This window comes from Diabrotica undecimpunctata, chromosome 4 (assembly GCF_040954645.1).
Source record: "Diabrotica undecimpunctata isolate CICGRU chromosome 4, icDiaUnde3, whole genome shotgun sequence".
Lineage (NCBI taxonomy): Eukaryota > Metazoa > Arthropoda > Insecta > Coleoptera > Chrysomelidae > Diabrotica > Diabrotica undecimpunctata.
Window position 1 is genome coordinate 123,262,937 of NC_092806.1, and position 19,296 is coordinate 123,282,232.

General features: G+C 33.8%; 1 protein-coding gene across 1 annotated transcript in view; it reads left to right on the forward strand.

Moving 5' to 3' along the window:
* LOC140439954 (B-cell receptor CD22-like) overlaps window positions 1-19,296 on the forward strand; it is a 509,793-nt gene that overhangs the window by 237,290 nt on the left and 253,207 nt on the right. The window contains exon 3 of the mRNA XM_072530150.1: window positions 5,145-5,280. Within this exon, the coding sequence (XP_072386251.1) occupies window positions 5,145-5,280 (136 nt within the window). The remainder of the gene's footprint in view (window positions 1-5,144; window positions 5,281-19,296) is intronic.

Sequence of the window (19,296 nt, forward strand, 5' to 3'; positions counted from 1 at the left end):
ACTCTTTTGTATGGTGTCGAAGGTTGGACTTTGATGGATACACTTCTCAAGAAACTGGAGGCCTTTGAAATCTGGGTGTATCGGAGAATCCTACGAATAAGTTGGGTGGATAGAGTTCGTAACGAAGTTGTTTTGCATCGGATGGGAAAAGTTACGGAAGTCGTCAAAACAGTTAAAAATCGCAAACTTGAATATTTTGGCCATGTTATGCGCCTTCTAGAGAGATATAATATACTCCATTTAATAATACAAGTCAAGGTAGACGGAAGAAGAGGGTCAGGTCGACGAAGAACGTCATGGCTTAGAAACCTGAGAGATTTGTTTAACAGATCCTCTGCGTCTCTTTTCCGAGCTGCCGTCAACAAAATTACTATAGCCAATTTAATAGCCAACGCTCGATAATCCAGCTGGGCACATAAAGAAGAGATTATTTATATGGCAGATCTAAGAAGTCAAGTAAATGTTAATATGATTTTATTAAGAAACCATAAATGGCACACTGTGCGTTTTGAGCTTAATGAATTATCGGAATTTATTTTATAACTCGAAATAGCACGTGGAGAAAATTGCTTAAACGATTATAGATAGCAGTCGCTTTTATCGCTTAATCTATTTTTGGTCGCTATAATATTATCGCAACTACAGTACTTACCCTAAATGGCTATCACAATTTTATTAGCTCTACTAACAACACGCTTTAACTTTAAATAAGTTCTCCTAATGTTCTTCAAAACTATACAATGCAGCTGGATAGAAACAATAACAACATTTGCTACGGAGTAGTGGTCAGCTACAATAAATTTCATAACCATGACATTATTATCGGCGCACTGTAATTGATATATCGTGTAATTAATTTCAATTTACAATGTTCCTGCAAATAACTGATACTGATATTCGCCATTCGCAAGCTGCTTCGCAGGAAAGTATTATATACTACCCACATGGGTTTCAATAAATTTGTTAGGGAGTTGAAAACGAACAACTAGCCACCCATTTGATTAAATTTTAATTAGGATTTGCTTTGTTTGAATGTTTATTTAGATGTATATTCTGTTTACACTGAAAACATGCGAATTAATATGTAATTGAAAAATGTCCTAAATTCATCAACGTTTTTATTGCGATAATTAATTTACGGTGATAGTAACTTATCATGTAACTCGCATTTTGGTGAGACTAGGATATTTTAAATAAAACTTTTAAATTTATTACAGATGACAACACGCAACGCTAAAAAAATAAATAGATTTACATAATATAGTAACAAGCCAACTATACAGGGTAAAGCCAAATTTTGGTCTAACATCGTTTGATATTAGAAAATATAACAGGTAAAATAGTTAGTGTCTCTATTCCTATTGGAGGTTGCCTATCATTAGAGATATTATTGTTTCATTGGTTGTAGCTCTTAAATAAATAACTATGTGTAACTATAACATCCCCTAAAATCTCTCTTCTTCTTGGTATGCCTATCCATGACGAAGGTTAGCGATTATTGTGGCAATCTTTATATTGTATGCAGTAACGTAGAAAATCCTGCAACGATGTTGTGTTCAACCAGGTTCTGAGATTCTTTAAACCTTTTGTACACAGTATCCTCAATTAAGGACAACCTATTCTATAATTTTTTATATGCAGCTCCATGTGTTTTTACCATTGCAATATATTGTCTCCGATTGTAACGATTATTTGGCCTACTACATAGGGTATTATTTGACTAATCATATATATAAAATCATACTAAGAGCCTAAAATGAGGAACAAATCCCAGAAGAGTGGTGTATTGGGATCGTTTGCCCGCTACACAAAAAGGGCGATGAATTAGAATGCAGAAACTATAAGGGAATAACCCTCCTTAATACAGCATACAATTTTCGAGTATTTTATATGGTCGCCTGAGTGCATATTCAGAGGAGCTTCTTGGCGAATATCAAAGTGGTTTTAGGCCTGGTCGATCAACAACAGACCAGATCTTTGTGCTAAGGCAAATACTGGAAAAAACCAATGAATTCAATATCGACACATACCATCTTTTCGTAGACTTCAAATCGGCCTATGATAGTGTCCTAAGAAATAAATTGTATGAAGCCATGAATGAATTCCACATCCCCAATAAACTAATAAGATTGGTTAAGGCTACAATGCGTAAAGTTGTTTGCAAAGTCGAAATACAGGGTGAACAATCACAGGCATTTGAAACGCATGTTCGGCTGCGACAGGGAGATGCGCTGGCGTGTCTCTTTTTCAACATAGCTCTGGAAAAGGCGGTCAGGGATGCTTAAATAGACAACAGAGGAAACATTTTTAATAAATCATCCCAAATTTTGGCATATGCAGATAAAGTCGACCTAGTTGCCCGCACAACACGCAAGCTAGAAGAAATGTATACCACCTTGTCAAACGCCTCAAAAAATATGGGCCTGCAAGTAAATGAAGATAAAACTAAGATAATGGCATCAACGCCCAACAATAGAGCCAGAAACATCGGCCACCAATTAACGGTTGATAATTCTACCTTTGAAGTGGTGGACAAATTTACATACTTAGGCTCCCTGATCACCAAGGAGAACGTCATGACGGAAGAAATCAAACGAAAAATAATCCTAGCAAACAAATGCTATTTTGGACTGAGTAGACATATGAGAAGCAGAAACTTAAGCCAAAAAACAAAAATAACCATATACAAAACCCTTATACAACCAGTGTTGACATATGGGTCGGAGACATGGACCATTTCCAAGGCAGATGAATATCTCCTGCTTATATTTGAACGAAGGATCCTGAGAAGAATATTCGGTGGCATCTGTGAAAATGGTGTTTGGAGAAGGAGGTACAACTACGAGATATATCACAGATACAAACATATATTTGGTGGTAAAGACGTAGTATCCTTTATAAAAATAGGAAAACTAAGATGGGCAGGACATTTAGCAAGATCACAGCAGAACAACCCTCCTAGAAGAATCCTTATGTCGCAACCTGTGGGGAGTGGAAGTAGGGGTATGCCAAAACTCAGATGGAGGAATGGTGTAGATGAGGATGGTAGACAAATAGACGCAGCAAACTGGCAACAGTTGGCAATGGATAGAACTGACTGGCGTAATAGATTTGGGAAGTTTGTGGCTCTTTTATAGGGCTGTAGCACCAATGATGATGACTACATAGGGTATTATTATAAGAGGGTGAAAAATGGGAACAGAAATTACTGGAGTGGAGATAGAGCAAGCAAAACAAACCAGAACGTTAGCAAACGCCTACTCAGGGTTTATTTGGAGAGCTGGGGTAATGGATAAGTGAATAACAAGATGGGATTGGGTTGGGGCAACTACAAAATAAAACAAAAGGGGTACTTACGTGACTCTCCTCGACAAACACAACACAAGAAGGTTCTCAAGCTATTTAAAATGGACAAAGCTTAAAAGAATCTTCCTGCTGGATGAAAGAAAAGGTTCTTCCTTTCTAAAAAACACAAAAAGGAGTTAGGAACTTTTTTAAAAGAAATAAACAAAATGGTTTAGGTAAAAAAAATTAATATTTATTTTTATCTTACCACAAACAGTTACAAAAATTAATAGCAATAATAAAATATAAAAAACAAACTTACTATATTACTATCCGTTTACAACTGTAGAAGTTGAAGATACTGCAAAAACTTACAATTATTAATGGGCGACAATTTGTAACGAAAAAAATTAGAACTAAAAAAATAGATTTTTGAATGAAACTATACATAGAAGTTAACCTTTTTTTAGAAACAAAAACAACCTAATGTCAAAAAAAAATAAAGCTAACTGTCATTATACTGAGTCAATACTAAATTCTAAACTTTGGGAATAATTAATATGACAGCTTAGCCACACCGTAACATTTATTATTTTAATTATTACAATTTCTTAACCTGTTATGAAAGCAATTATTTATGGCAAATGTCTATTTTTACTTTAAAAGTTCAACAAAAAAAGTTACCTGGATTTCATTAAATGTTAATTTTATTTCTTTCTGAGGTTAGAACTGGACTTAAACTGCAAACACAAACAAATGCATCTCCAAATTGCAAAGATAGTCTAAAACGGCTTAGGACAAACAAAATGAGACTGGAAGTTGTTCACTGGGACGCAAATTTTGATACCTACTCGGTTTCTTAAAACCTGGAATACAACTGGACACAATGGCAATATGTGGTTATCTTTCAAAGTTGTTGTAAACGCAACAAATCTCTTAGATACTTAGAAACATAGAAACAGTGATTACTCTTTCAAAACTGACACATTACATTGAGTATAAATCAATTTTTGAGAACAAATTTGCCGGTTCTTAACGCCGACACTCGCCTGCGTCTTTTCTATTCAAAGATTCTCCCAAAGCTCACTTCACAATAAGAAATATGCAAATTCCTTTTTTAACTGCTCACTAACTAATTCCCGATAAAAAAACAAATAACGAAAAAACATTTGTGAATTTGAAGAAAATTCGGACTAACACGGACATCAACTGCCTTTGACAGTGGCTCCAGCGAGAGTAATGTAATTATCTTTAAAATTCATTCGCCCAACTCGGTAAAAACCAAACGTATAAACGGGAATATTTTTGTTTATTTGACGACGCAAAATATCCTAAAGTGGCTCTCAATCAAAGAATACCGAAGAAATACACATCTGTGATGAGCCAAACTCCGTAGCGGAGAGGGCACTTGAAGAAGAAGAAGAAGGTACCAAGTCACATTACACACAGACTTTAACCGTTGGATGTTGGATTCTTTAGAGCCTTTCAAAATGTTTATGCACAATGCATTCAAAAATAGTTGTAGAATAATGTGGATCGACCTGTATCAATGTTTTAGGTTTCCGAGATAATTAGAGAGGCTTATGGGCTTACTGCAACACTAAAAAAATGCACAGAACGCTTTTCGTCCTAGTGGCATTTGGCATATAAATGAAAATGTTTTTAAAGAAACTTGACATGCAAGTTCATATTTTATACTGGACTATATATTTTTACCTAAGGTTGCTATATTCCAACAATATTTTGATGTATTTTCTTAAAATTTGACTTAATTACCGTAAAAGGTTAAAGAAAAACATGAATAAAATTTGGATCTCTGTTTTTGTTTGAAGATAAATAAAAGCTTTTTTCTTTTTCAGTTGGTTAATTCGAATTCAACAAGAGTAACTTTGAAAAAGGTCGAAAGAGATACCGCTGGGAAATTTAAGTGTGAAGTTTCTGCGGACGCTCCCCTCTTTCATACGGATATCAGGACAGCAGAGTTAATAGTTGCTGGTAAGTTTGAAATGACAAACTTTTGTTGATAGACTTCACTTTATATTTACCTTAAAAATAAGACTTTTATGGCTTTAAACTTTATATGTTCATGGATTATAAATTTAAAATATAATAATTACACTTATCGATTTCACCGTGAGAAAAGTTTTTTCCATATAAAATGTTGTAACTAATCTGGGGTACCTATTTCGTAATCACTGAATTCACATTCAAAATCTAAATTTTACTGAAATTGTCAAGTCTATTCAAATAAAAATAAGTTATAACGTCCCATTTCGTTGAGGACTCATCGATTTATAAATAATTTAGAAATAAGCTTTACTTACTTTTAACATCAAAATCTAACCTATGTTGATATGAGCTTGTTAATTTTTATGATGAGCTTGTTATTTTTAAGGGGGTAAAGCAATTTTTTCATTTTCAAAATATTAATAAGAGTAGAAAATGCAGCATGTAATAATTTGAAAATTATGTGTAGGTATAAAAATAGGGTTTTTCATGCCCCAATATATTATTTATTATTTTCAACCCCTTTTGACTTACTTCATCCGTTATGAAGCACGCCGTCTTAATAAAGAATTGGAATTTAATGACCTTTTATGACATTAAATATAATAAATTGGTATTTTTTCTCGTATTTGACTCAAATATTTCATTGTTCTAATTTTGAACCCTTATAATCATCCATTATTACGAATAAAATTGAAAAAATTGTTTACCGGCTTACTTATACAATTTCATAATTTCTTTTATATTAAATCGATACCGTTTTATTGGGTTTAACTTAAATTTTTCTTTTCCAGTTTTGTTAACACTTATCAATCAGCCCTTATCACAAAAAAACTAAAAAAAATCGTTTAAGGATACGTTTATACAAAAATTTAAAAAACGTGTAACGAAAATTATAATAAAGTTTTTCGTCACGTATTTTTTTTGTATTGAAATTGACGTGTCTTGACATCTATATGGCCATTGACACGGGTACAAGAACGTCTGGAGTATTACATTATACATATAAGATTATTACATTGTATATATATAAGATAAATACAGTAAGTTACAAATAGTTATACATAATTACATATAGCGTTACAAACTTTGTTTTTTTTTTAACAAACAATGTTGCAATATTTGTTATATACGATAATATAATCTGCAATCTTTTAAAAAGTTAATTAGAGCACTGTACACATTAGGCGAACTAAGTATCTGTTTCAGGTTACCGGTTATATTATACGCTAGTCTGTATATTCTATAATAACTGCACTCAACGAGTAAGTGTTCTACTGTAAGGCGGTGAGAATCACAATGTTCACAAGCAGGTAGGTTTTTGGAAGTCATCAGGTATCCGTGAGTAAAGCGAGTATGTCCTATTCGGAGTCTTCGAATGATGATTTTGTCCCTCCTCATTATAGGTATCTTAAATGAGTATACAGTGGGATTGACTATGTACAGTTTTGTGTTTTGCCCATTTTAATGATTTTGCCATGTTTTACGAGTGTTTTGTTTTATGGTTACTGCTAGATCTTGATGAAGTTGTATTTTTTCTGGGCTTGGGTCAGAACAACTTGCTTTTCTTGCTGCGATATCTGCAGACTCATTTCCAGTGATCCCTACATAAGATGGGGTCCAAAGAATGTTCCTCTGCTGTGGTTTTGATGACAGATGTGTTGGATTTTTTGGACTATCGGATTTAACGAGTATATGTTGGCAATGGACTGAATTGAAGAAAGAGAATCAGTGCATATAGCTAGAGATTTGGTATTGGGAGAAGTAATTCTAAGAGCTTTAAGGATACCATATAATTCTGCAGTGTAAATACTACAAGTGGTTGGTAGTCGGTGTAGAGCTAAGGTTATGTTTTCGGTAAATACAGCACAGTCAGTATATTTTTCATCTGTAGATGCGTCGGTATAAAGAACTTGATTGTACTGTTTTGCATTTATTGTTTCTTGAAATAATTGTCTAAGGAGGTGGTTAGGAGTGTCTTCTTTTTTATGTCGAGTTAGACTAGTATTGAAGGCAGGTAGCTTATTGGCCCATAGAGGATTATTGGAAGTACTGATGGGTGTAGTTATATTCAGGTCTATAGCTGCTAGCAAAGGATTTACTAATTGTGGTAGGGGGTAAACAGATCTGTCTCTATTTTCAGGAGCGTGTTGGATGTTAATGAGCTTAAGTACTGGGTTTTTTTGGGTTGGCTGAAACTCTGGTGAAATAGGAAGAGGGTAAAAACTGACGTCGTATGAAAAGAGGAGTTTCCAAAGCTTCAACGCACATGCTTTCGGCGGGGCTAGATCGAAATGCACCTAGACATATACGTAACGAGGTCGTTTGTATTGGATTTAGGGATTTAAGATAAGTATTACAGGCGGTCATGTAGAGCATGCATCCATAATCTAATCTAGAGCGAATAAGAGCTGTATAGATTCTCAATAACATATTTTCTTCAGCTCCCCATTAATGATGTGCAAGTGTTTTCAATATATTTAGTTTACCAGCACAGTTGACCTTCTTTACAATAGTAGTCTTTAGAAGTATATATAGATGTGCCTCCACTAGCTCTAATATAATTTGTTCTTAAAAAGTGATGTGCTTGAAAACAATTGAGATATTTCTTGTCCGTTTGCTTGAAGTTTGTTTCTTGTAGGCAAATAATGTCAGCATTCGTGTCCATGATTCGTTGTTGAATACGTTCTAGTCGGGGGTAAAAAGCGTCGCAGTTCCACTGAAATAAATTAAAGATGATTATATTATGTTTTTGAAGTGGTTGTCCCTTCAGAGAGATGATCTTCTTCAAAATTGTCTTATGAGGATACCGAGATTATGCTTTCTGCGTCAGAATTATTAGAGCCTAGTTCCGTTTTAATTTTCTTACTAATTCTAGTTAGTCGATTTTTGAGAGATCTCTCAGTTATTAATTTGTAAATCTTGGAAATGTTGGAGAGGAGATCTTCTATATTTTTTGTAAACAGAAGTGCTTCGCTCAGTAAGCTGGTTTTACCGTAGCAATTCCCTAAGAAAGCTATGAAGTTACTGACCGGTAACGTAAAGGAGTCTTTTTGATAGTATTCTATGATTGTATTCTTAGATTCAAGCAATATTCTGCTATCATCTTAAATAGAAGAGTCCCTTTTGAGTTTTTTTTTGGCTTGATTTACTTTTTTGAGTTTTGCTCTGGTACGATAAACTCTGGATCAGTTGGGTGTTTTATTTCTGATGAGTCAGTTGACTTTGGTCTCTTTTCACCTTTTGAAGTTATATTAATTTTGCGCGTGTCATTAGGTGTTTCCGAATTATCGTCTTGTGGAACTACCGGTATTGTATTTAGACTTGCAGCTTGGGAAATATCAGAGGGAAGTGGAAATGTTTTGTTCGAATTTTGTGATTGATTGGATTCAGGGGTGGTGCAATTTGATGCTATGTGACCGGGTTTTTTACAGTAGAAACAAGTCATTTTTTCTGTGGATAACAATATTCTATGATCATTATTGTCAAATGGAATAATCAGGGATGTTTGAATCTCAGAATTATCATGAGATGGCACAAAATATACTTACCTGCGGAAGGGCAAGATATGGTTGTATTCATCTCCTGGGATGCCAGCTCGTAGGAATGATATTAGAGAGACTAGCTGAAGATGTTTTTCAGGGAGGCCTCTATTATTTCATTGGGTATTAAAGGACATATATTAGACATGATCAATCGTTTTGCTGGAGTGATTAATCTTCTGACTGAAAGGATATGGTTTCCGATGGTAATAGTAGGAATTGTGGAAATGAGCTGCTCAACTAGATCTGTTTTGGTTAAATAAATACATATTGCTGTATTTAGTGCATATACTACTGTTTGAGATCCTTAGATTCCTTGGTCCGATAATATCTCCTATGGATTTAACGTAGTCATATAACTTTAAGTCTTCTTCTAAATGGATCACTATGGCTTGCTCCTTCTTTGGAAAGGAGCATTTCGGCGCTGATTTAACTGCAGCTGTGTAAGAAATGGAAGGCTGTGAGATGTTTGTTGAAGTAGATTGCTGTGGAATGTTTGACGTTGTGGGATTATTTTCAGTCGGTGAACTCATATTATTATTTGGGGTGCCCTCGTAGTCAAAAGCAACCCTGGAAATCTTTTTAGTTTTGTCTTTCATTGGTGAATATTACGTTTAGCAACCAGTAATTACTCATCGTAATTCTGGCTGCCTATTCGACAGGTAGTTGTTCCAATAATAGGTTTATGTTTATTGTACCTTACTAATTATTGATAAGAGGAGCAAAAAGCCGTTTACTAAATGAAGTGTTGTGAATGTTTTTATGCCAGTAAATGCAAGTAAATTTAAATTTTACTCTCCAAAATATCACTGGCAGGTGCACAACACAATAACTTTACTCCACTGTGATTCTTATCAATTAATATCAACTATTTCGCTATTTAGACAACACAATATTAAAGAGGATGTCCGATTCGAACATACACGTTCTAGCTCGATTAGGTCAGTCCCGTTTCCCGTAACGTATTTAATTGAAAGTAAAACATTTTATTTTACATGAAAGTGAATAAAACAAAATCTCGGTCATTATAATAATAAAATTTGATTTAAAAATTCATCGTCATCATTATTGAGGTATTTTTGTTTTTTTCCTCTTTGAAATCCATTATTGGAGTACAACTCTGATATTTTGATTAGGAAATTCACCGCAAGTGTTGCTAAAATACAACACAACTTTACGGCAACCACATAATGCGCATCATCCTTTTTTGCAATTGTAAAATATCATTTTCTAAAGTTAACAGAAAATACCTAGAAAATGGAATAGAGTCGTAATAATATCCATGCATAAGAAGGGAGATAAAGAACAATTTCGAAACTATAGAGGCATATCGTTGATTATCACAGCATATAAAGTTCTATCAATTATCTTGCTAAAGAGGCTCACTCCGTATTCGGAAGATATTCTAGACTACCAATGAGACTTTTGTGCTGAAAGGTCAAAGAACGATGAAAAGAACCAGACAATCGCTAGCAATGCTAGAAATGGAAATATCTCGAAAATTAGTGGAAATAAAATGTTAGTGAGAGACTCATATGCACAGGTAAAGGAAGGAAAGAGAACATCGATGCTATTTATAAATATATATCGATGCATCGATATAGATATATTATATATATATATATATATATATATATATATATATATATATATATATATATATATATATATAAGGAAAGAGAACATCGATGTTTTAGTATAACATCAAGACTTAGACAAGGAAATCACTTTTGCTAATCAATTTGGCTTTATACATATTGCGATAATTAAAATATCGTCTGAGCTGACCGGAGGATTTGCGAATCGAAGATCAAAACTATTTTTGGTCTTTGCTGATGATCTACATGCAGTCGGTCATTCTACAAGAGACGTGGGAGAGGTGTTTTCATAACTCAAGGAGGAAACAGGTAGTCTGGGTCTTCGAATAAATAAAGAAATGATGAAATGCATGCTAGTACTCAAAAATCCAAGACCAAGAGTTAGACAGAACATAACTATTATTAACCGCAACTTAGAAGTAGTTAAGGAGTTTAAACATCTGGGGGCGGTAATCACAGGTGACAACCACATAGAAAAAGAGGTCTCAGCAGGGATAGCTGTAGGAAATGGAGCAATATATCTATCACTAATATTAAGATCTAAGTTGGTAAAAAGAAAATCTAAATTGAGACTGTACAAGTCAATTATTCGCCCAGTTGTTATAAATGGTAGTAAAACATGGGCTTTATATCAGCGGAAAATAAATAAGCTGCTGGTATTTGAAGTTTCTCAGAATGATATTTGGCCCTTAAAGAGATGAATTAACAGTAGAGTGCAAAAGATGCCGTAATGCTGAAGCGTTGACTCTGTATTGCACTGAAAATATCGTCATTAAAAGAACAGAAATGAAGTCAATGAAACTAATGATGTCTATCTTATAGTGTCTACTTATATCCACTCCAATGGTTATGTACAAATCTAATACAAGCATCCAGATATATATTGCTAAAAAGAGATACGGCATCTAAACTGACAATATAGTTGTTAAGTAAAATCTATCCATTGAAAATTTTATTTACTTTAAAATAATCTTTTATGAAATATATATTGTTTTTGTCATATGCTAAGGTCAAAATATATCTAATAAACGAATATATTTATTCTCTATGGGTGCATTAGTAGTACTTACTATCGGTCTTACTGAAAGTATGGCTTGTGAATTTTAGGTAAAGAATAGTTTTTTGGAAGGGTACTATTATATTTAGTAAGGCTTTTCTTTGTAACTTTATCAATTCATTTATTATTAGATAAAATAGCCACTAGTTTATTGCTTTGTGTTTGTTTTGTATTCGTTGGACCAGTTCTTAATAGTGTATACGAGTCATCTAAGAGCTCATTAGATAAGATAATCGTGTATAATTCATTTTATTCCTGAACACAGTTACACTTCCTTTATAAAGTAGGTTCTGGAAGTAATTATTAAAACCTATATTTTAACAACATAGTTAGTTAAAATGTTGGTAGTTAATGGCTCTGTTGGTAGTATATTTTCATCTGGTATTGAGGAAGTTACAAGATTCACATCTGCCAAAAGAGTTTTATTAACACGTTCGCAACGAAGTGTACCGTATACGGTACATGCCGGCCATCGCCAACAGACGGCATGTACCGTATATGGTACATGGCATAGTGACGATATATTGTATCATACAAACTCAACGGCTGTGTGAAGAAAATAGATAGTGGTCTACAGCTGTACCTAAAGATTTTGTATAAACGACCCTACGTTCGTTTCGAGATTGTTACAAATTTGGGGGATGCAGCGCAAACTACTTTTTTTTTTAAATTTAATCCATGCAATCAATGTATGTATCATACAAACTCAACGGTTGTGTGAAGGAAATAGATAGTGGTCTACGGCTGTACCTAAAGGTTGTGTATAAACGACCCTACGTTCGTTTCGTGATTGTTACAAATTTGGGGGATGCAACGCAAACTACAATTTTTTTTTTGAAATTTATGTAATTTATGAAATTTGTGCAATCAATGTATGTCGTAAAAAACAAATAAAAATATTATTATTATTCTTAAAACTAGCTTCAAAATTCAACATAAAATCAACTAAAACATAACTAAAATAATTTTCAAAAGTAAAGACACTGTAAGCGAATTATGCGTGTTTTTGGTTAAAACAATCCAAACACATTGGCGGTGCATCTGGACAGCTGTCACAGTAAGTAATTATTCGTTTAGTTTTAAGTCTGGCTTCTTTAGTCCCCTTTTCTCGTTGAATCTTATCATAGCAGACAGTGCATCTTTTGCGATTTTTTGTAAAGTTTCCCCCGACTCTCTTCAGTTTATGAGTTATTTTTTTCTTGCCCTTTTTTTGATCATCTACATCCTGATGATCCTCTGCTTCTGTTTCATTGTCTTCGCAGTCTAGAAATTTATCTATTATTTCTTCCCTGAATTTTAGCATGTCTATCTTTTTTTGTTTATTTCTGTTGTAAATTACCCATGAGTTTACCACACAGGTTCCAAGAATATCTTCGAACATAGCCTTCTTATACCACTTGATGGACTTCCGAAGACAAGTATAATAGGAAGACATCTGGTCCGAAATATCAACACCCTTTTTGGCTTTGTTATAATCTATTACCGATTTTGGCTTCAGTTTGTTTTCGCCCATCCTGTCCTTTGACCCAGTGGAGACTAATTCGTCCATGTGCTGAGGTACACTGCTCATCATGAGGACCGATCTTTTATCTTGCCATTTAAAAACTCGTACTCCGTTGCTATTTTCTTGTCCAAATATTTCGCTTTCATCATCATCATATAACGGGGGTCCTACGGCGATTGCCGCTTCCCGCATTTCAGCCTCCATCTTTTCCTATCTCTCCAATCTCCCTCTTCTAAGCCTCTAGATTGCATTGTTTTTGTAATTTCTCTTCTCCAGGAATTTGGTGGTCTTCCCCTTTTCCTTCTTTCTGGCGGAACATACATTAAGGCTTTCTTTGGCCACCGCTCCTCCTCCATTCTCATCACGTGACCATACCATTGTAATTGCCTTCCTTGTATTCTATCTGAAAGAGTATCTCTAATTCCTGTACGGTTTCGTATTTCCTCATTCCTGATTCTTTCCATTCTCGATACTCGACATGACCTTCTAAGATAATCCATTTCCACAACGTCTACTTTATCTCGTTCATTCTTTGTCATCGTCCAACATTCGGCACCATATGTGGTAATTGGTTCTACAATTGCTCTGTATACGAGAAGTTTGGTATGCATCTTTATTTTATTAGACCACAGTAATGAATTCAGTATTCGGATGCATTTTTTCCCTTGGGTTATTCGGTTTTGTACATCTATCTTAACTCTGCCATCTGCTGATATGATGCTTCCTAGATATTTATACTGGTTGCAGCCTTTTATGACTGCGTTTTCAAGCCTCAGATCTGTGGTATTTCCTCCAATTTTTAAATATTCTGTTTTGCTTATGTTTACAGTAAGCCCCCATTTGGCATATTCCTCAAATAATTTTCGATTCATATAATTTATATCTTCCTCATCGGTTGCAACCACCACCTGATCATCTGCAAACAACAATGTATACAGAGTTTCTTGTCCCACTTCGATGCCCATAAATCTACATTTATTTCTCCAATTCCTCAATGCTTCTTGGACGTATATTTTAAAGAGTGTCGGTGACAAACAGCATCCTTGCTTTAGGCCTTTAGTGACTTTAAAATCATTTGAGGTTCTGGTTCCAATTTTTGCACAACTAACTGCATTTTCGTACAATTTATATATCGCTCGGATATACGTCGAATCCAATCCGGACCTTTTGAGGACCTCAAACATTTTCTTTAACGGGACACTATCATAATAATATGCTTTCTCAAGGTCTATAAATACCAAATGGGTCTCTCTACTTCTTTCCACACGCTTTTCAATTATTTGTCGTAGGATAAATATATTATCAAGGCAGGATCTCCCGGTACGAAAGCCGCTTTGTTATTTAATATCTTGTATCTGTCTTTCAACCCTCTTCTTTAATATTCTGCCATACAACCGGCCCACAGAGCTCGTCACACTAATACCTCAATAATTGGAACAGTCTCTTTTATTCCCTCTCTTATATATGGAGCTTATATAAGATTTATTCCAATCTTTAGGGATTTCCTGGTCTCCACACATACATTTATTGAAAAGGTCTACTATTAATTCTAAAAGTGCAGTCGGCCCATATTTAACCAGCTCTATGGGAATGTCTCCAGGCCCTGCGGCTTTTCCGTTTTTAACCTCTTTTAAGGTTTCCGTCAATTCAGATAATGTTATTATAGGGATTTCCTGTCTTTCGTCTCTGTTTTCTATTAATTCCCTTATCTTTTCCCATCTGTACTCTACTCTATCCTCTTTCAGCAGTTTCGTATAATATTCTTCCCATTCATTTAACTTTATGAGAGAAATGTTGTCTTCATTTTTCTCATTTTTCCTAAACTGTTTTAATGTTTTCCAAGCTTGCGCCACTTTTGTTCCACCCATAAATCTGTCCAGTTCATCACACTTAGTCTCCCAGTTTATATTTTTCGCCTTATCCACGTCTTTTTTAACTTCTCTATTCCATTTAGCGTATATTTTTCTGTCTTGAGGATCTTTGGATTGAAGCCATATGTGATATGCTTGTTTTTTCTTAAGAACTTTCTCTTCTAGTTCCGTTGACAACCATTCAGGTTTTCCTTTTTTCCGATTTTCAACTTTTCCCAGTGCTTCATTTGCCGCTTCATGAATATATTTTTTAATTACCTCATACAGACTTTCGGGGTCTAAGTCCTTTGTTTCTATATTTTTTATTTTCTGAGCTATTCTAATTTTATATAAGAACTTTGTCGAATCTTGTTTAAAGCTTTCCAGGTTATATTTTATGTTTTCTATGGTTGTTCCTATATCTGTTACTTCATCATTTTTGTGACTTGATTGTTCTCTCTTAAATGTCACCATTACTTTTGCAATAATCATATGGTGGTCACTTCCATATTCTGGCCCTCTAAACACCTTCACGTCCTTCGTTTTTAGTTAAGAATCTTTACGATGAATAAAATAGTCAATTATTTATTTTAAATTCCTGGTAGGCTGCGTCCATGTAAATTTATGTATATTCTTATGGGGGAAGAAACCATTTAATATTTTCAAAGAATGTGCCTCGCAAAAATCTATTAATCTTTGACCATTGTCCTTCAGAATGTCTTCTCCATATCTCCCTATTATTTCACTGTTGGAGCTCTTTCCGGTTCTTGCATTAAGATCACCTAAGATCCAAATTTCTTTCTTCTTATTAATTGTGGCTAGAACAGTTGTTAACTTGTTAAAGTACTCTTTCTTGCTGTCAACCTTTGAGCCATCCGTCGGTGTATATGTTCCAATTACCACTATTTCATGGCCATTTTTCTTAATTTCCATGAGGATAATTCTTTCATCTATTTCTTGCCATGATTTAATACATTTTTTCAGTTTCTGATGTATTGCTATAGACACTCCTCTTTTAGCTCGTTCGCTCTTTTCTACTTTCTTCTATTTCGCTTTTTTTGATTTTTTTTTAGACATACATCTTTTGGATTTCCTTTACGATTTGCTTGTAATGTACCACAGGTATAGGTATTTTGTCGTAGAAGGTACTCCGATAAAGTAACGCTATTATAAAAGTTATCGGCATATAAAATTCGGCCTTCGTTTAGCAGACCTTCTATGAGTCTTACTGTTACAACAAAAGTGTGACCATGCCTACTATTATTCATCTCATTTTTGCCACAATATATATTCAGGTTGTAAGTGTAACCGTCAGTTGTGCATAACTTATAAATTTTGATCCCGTATTTGTGTGCTTTGGCAGGCAAATATTGCCGGAAGACAAGTCTGCCTCTTAAGGGCACCATGGACTCATCAATTACAACCTCTTTATCTGGTTTTAGAGTTTTCTGGAAATTATTGATAATCATGTCCAATACATTTCTGATTTTTTGTAGTCTATCACTATTTTGAGAACCACCAACATTATCGGAAAAATGAATGAACTTCATAAGCAGATCGAACCGATCACGTTTTATGCTGCTACAGATTAGGTCGTTTTGTACTTTTTATTATGTGACCAATACAGTCGCACCTCTGGAAGATGATTTATACCCATTATCATCAAAATTCCGAACAACTTTCGAAGTTCATCCCGATCTGTTTCTCTCCACTGACGTACAAAAGACCTGCGAGAGAGTTCATGGTTTTGTATATATTGCGACGCATATCTGTTTGTCTCGTTCACTATTGTATCAAGAATATTATCATCTATAAATTGGCGGTATATTTTATAGGGAGAAGACAGATCAGTCCCGTTTGTTTCCGTTCCACACTGACCGGAAAATTCAATATGGTGAGAAATATTTCCACATGTTCCCCAAGTAATTATAGGTGTATGCACAGGTTGAACAGGTATATTTTCATCATCAGCTGTGTCACTCTCGTGATTTGATTGAATATCATCACCGCTATCCGCGTCACTGTTATCGTCAAAGTCACTTGGAACATATGAATCTCCGGAATCTTCAAAAGGATCGCTGTTCTCATGAAGGCGATTGGCATTGACTGGCGTTTGTATTCTTGAAGGGCCAGCTGTGGGTTCTTCTTGTTCTCTTATTGTTTTTACTACAAGAATTTTTGCAACATCTGACACTTCTACAGTACTAGCTGTCGTTGAAGCAGATTCAATCACTGTTGTAGTTGTGTTGTTTTGTAGTGGTTAAACGACTTTTGCAGCTTGTTTAGCGGCGAGCAAAATTCTATCAGTCCTGGTAAACATTCTTTCAAAAACAGAGTCTAGTTTATGACACTAACTTTACTATTCACTTTTTTAGTTTATAAATCACTTTTTCACAAAAATATCTGAAACAAAAAACTAACAAACGTAAACATAACAATAATAATACAATACAATACTATACAATACAATAATAATAATAAATCACTACATTGAAATAACGTGTACCGTCAGCGGTACATGTCGCCTACGAATAAAAAAACTCCATCAACGCCGCCTACGGTACACACCCAAATTAAAAAAAAAAATAACTACCTTGGATGTAAAAATATATCATAAATACAGGAAATCATAACATAGATCATTCAAAAGCTTATTTTACAATAAATAGTTTCCGGCCCTGAAATAGATTTACCGAAACCACGTACGTGGCGAACGTGTTAAGATATCATAATTCAATTTTGGTTCTACAGAACATGTAGGGCCTAATGCCAGAAATTGTTTAATGTCTTTTGGGATGTACACCCTACTAATATTTTTAATCCAGTTATGCTTAGTTTATGCTTTAAGATTTTCTAATTTGTTTTGTTGTGTTTTACTTTACTATTGTGAAATATTTCATCATAAATAATAGCTTGTCTACTTTTGAATTCATTAAAAATTGTTTCGTTGAAACTATCAAATATTTACCTTTAGTGACTTTATTTGATTTTTATATTTGTGACTTTATTTATGATTTGATGTAATTTCATTAATCAGTAATTTTATACCCAACCTTTTGCTCAAAGATTTTGTCATGGCATTCCATGCCACGTCCTTCTGCAAACTTCTGTATAGGTAAAACTGCCTGGTTAATGTGCCTAGGTTAAAGTCCCAAATGTCTGGCAATTCGACCAGAATTTTGTTCGCGATTTTTCTCTTTTGTTAGTTTCATTTTTTTTAGTTTTACTAGTTTTAGTTTTGCTTTTAGTGCTTAATATATATATATATATATATATATATATATATATATATATATATATATATATATATATATATATATATATATATATATAATATATTATATATATATATAATATATATTATATATATATATATATACATATATATTTTATTTTCATTAAAAGAGGAATTTTATATAAAGACACCTAAACTAAAAAAAAGTAGGAAAAAAGAAAACAAGGTTTAGAAAAAAAAAACAGCGGTTGTAAATCAATTTTATTCTAGAACAAAATCAAACGCAAATCCTGAATTTAATTTGGGAATATATAGATTTTTTGTGTATATCAAGCCCTATAATAAATCTCGCGCTAGATATATGGGGTGCATATATTATGAAGAGTGGTATCCAACTCCAATAAAAATTTATTAGTTGATAAATAAATGACGAAGGATTTAAAACTAATATTAAAGTATAAATAAAAATCTAGTTGTAATTAATAATATAATCAATTATTAAATAATGATATAATATACTATAATAAAAAAACTAAAAGGAAAACTTACCCATACAACTCACTATACAACAGTCACTATCTAAATAGTCCCAAACTAAGATTACTAAGATGATTTTGACCAAAAAAAAGTTAATTTACGCAAAACTCTCGCCTATTCTATAATATCAAATTCGTGAGAAGATATAAATTAAGAATTAGGATGTGCTACCAAAGGTGGCACAAGGGTAAACTATATGGTGATTGGCCACCATCAGCTATTGGCACTTTATTGGTTTTTACATTATTTTAAGAATATAGCAAAATACACTGACCACTGGTATTATTTTAAGATAGTAGCAACCCCGTAAAAAAATTATCTAACTTTATTTTATTTTCCTTTTCTTCTTCTTCTGTTTATGTAGTAATGATTCTGTCTGTTTTTCAATGTGCCTCCAGTAAGTTCTGTCTTACTAATCTTCTTCCTACTAATCGTCTTCCCATTGTGAAACCGTCACTTGCCATCTTTACTACTCTATTTGTTGTCATTTGGCTATGATCGTTCCATTCTACTCTTCTATTTTTTACCCAGTTCTTGATGTTCTCTACCTTGCATATACGTCGTATATCTGTACTTCTAGCTCTGTCCCATAGTGTCTTGCCATCAATTTTTCTAAGTGTTTTCATCTCCGCTGTTTCTAACTTTCTTTTGACGTGACAACGTCTTAAATTAGGTTGTGGC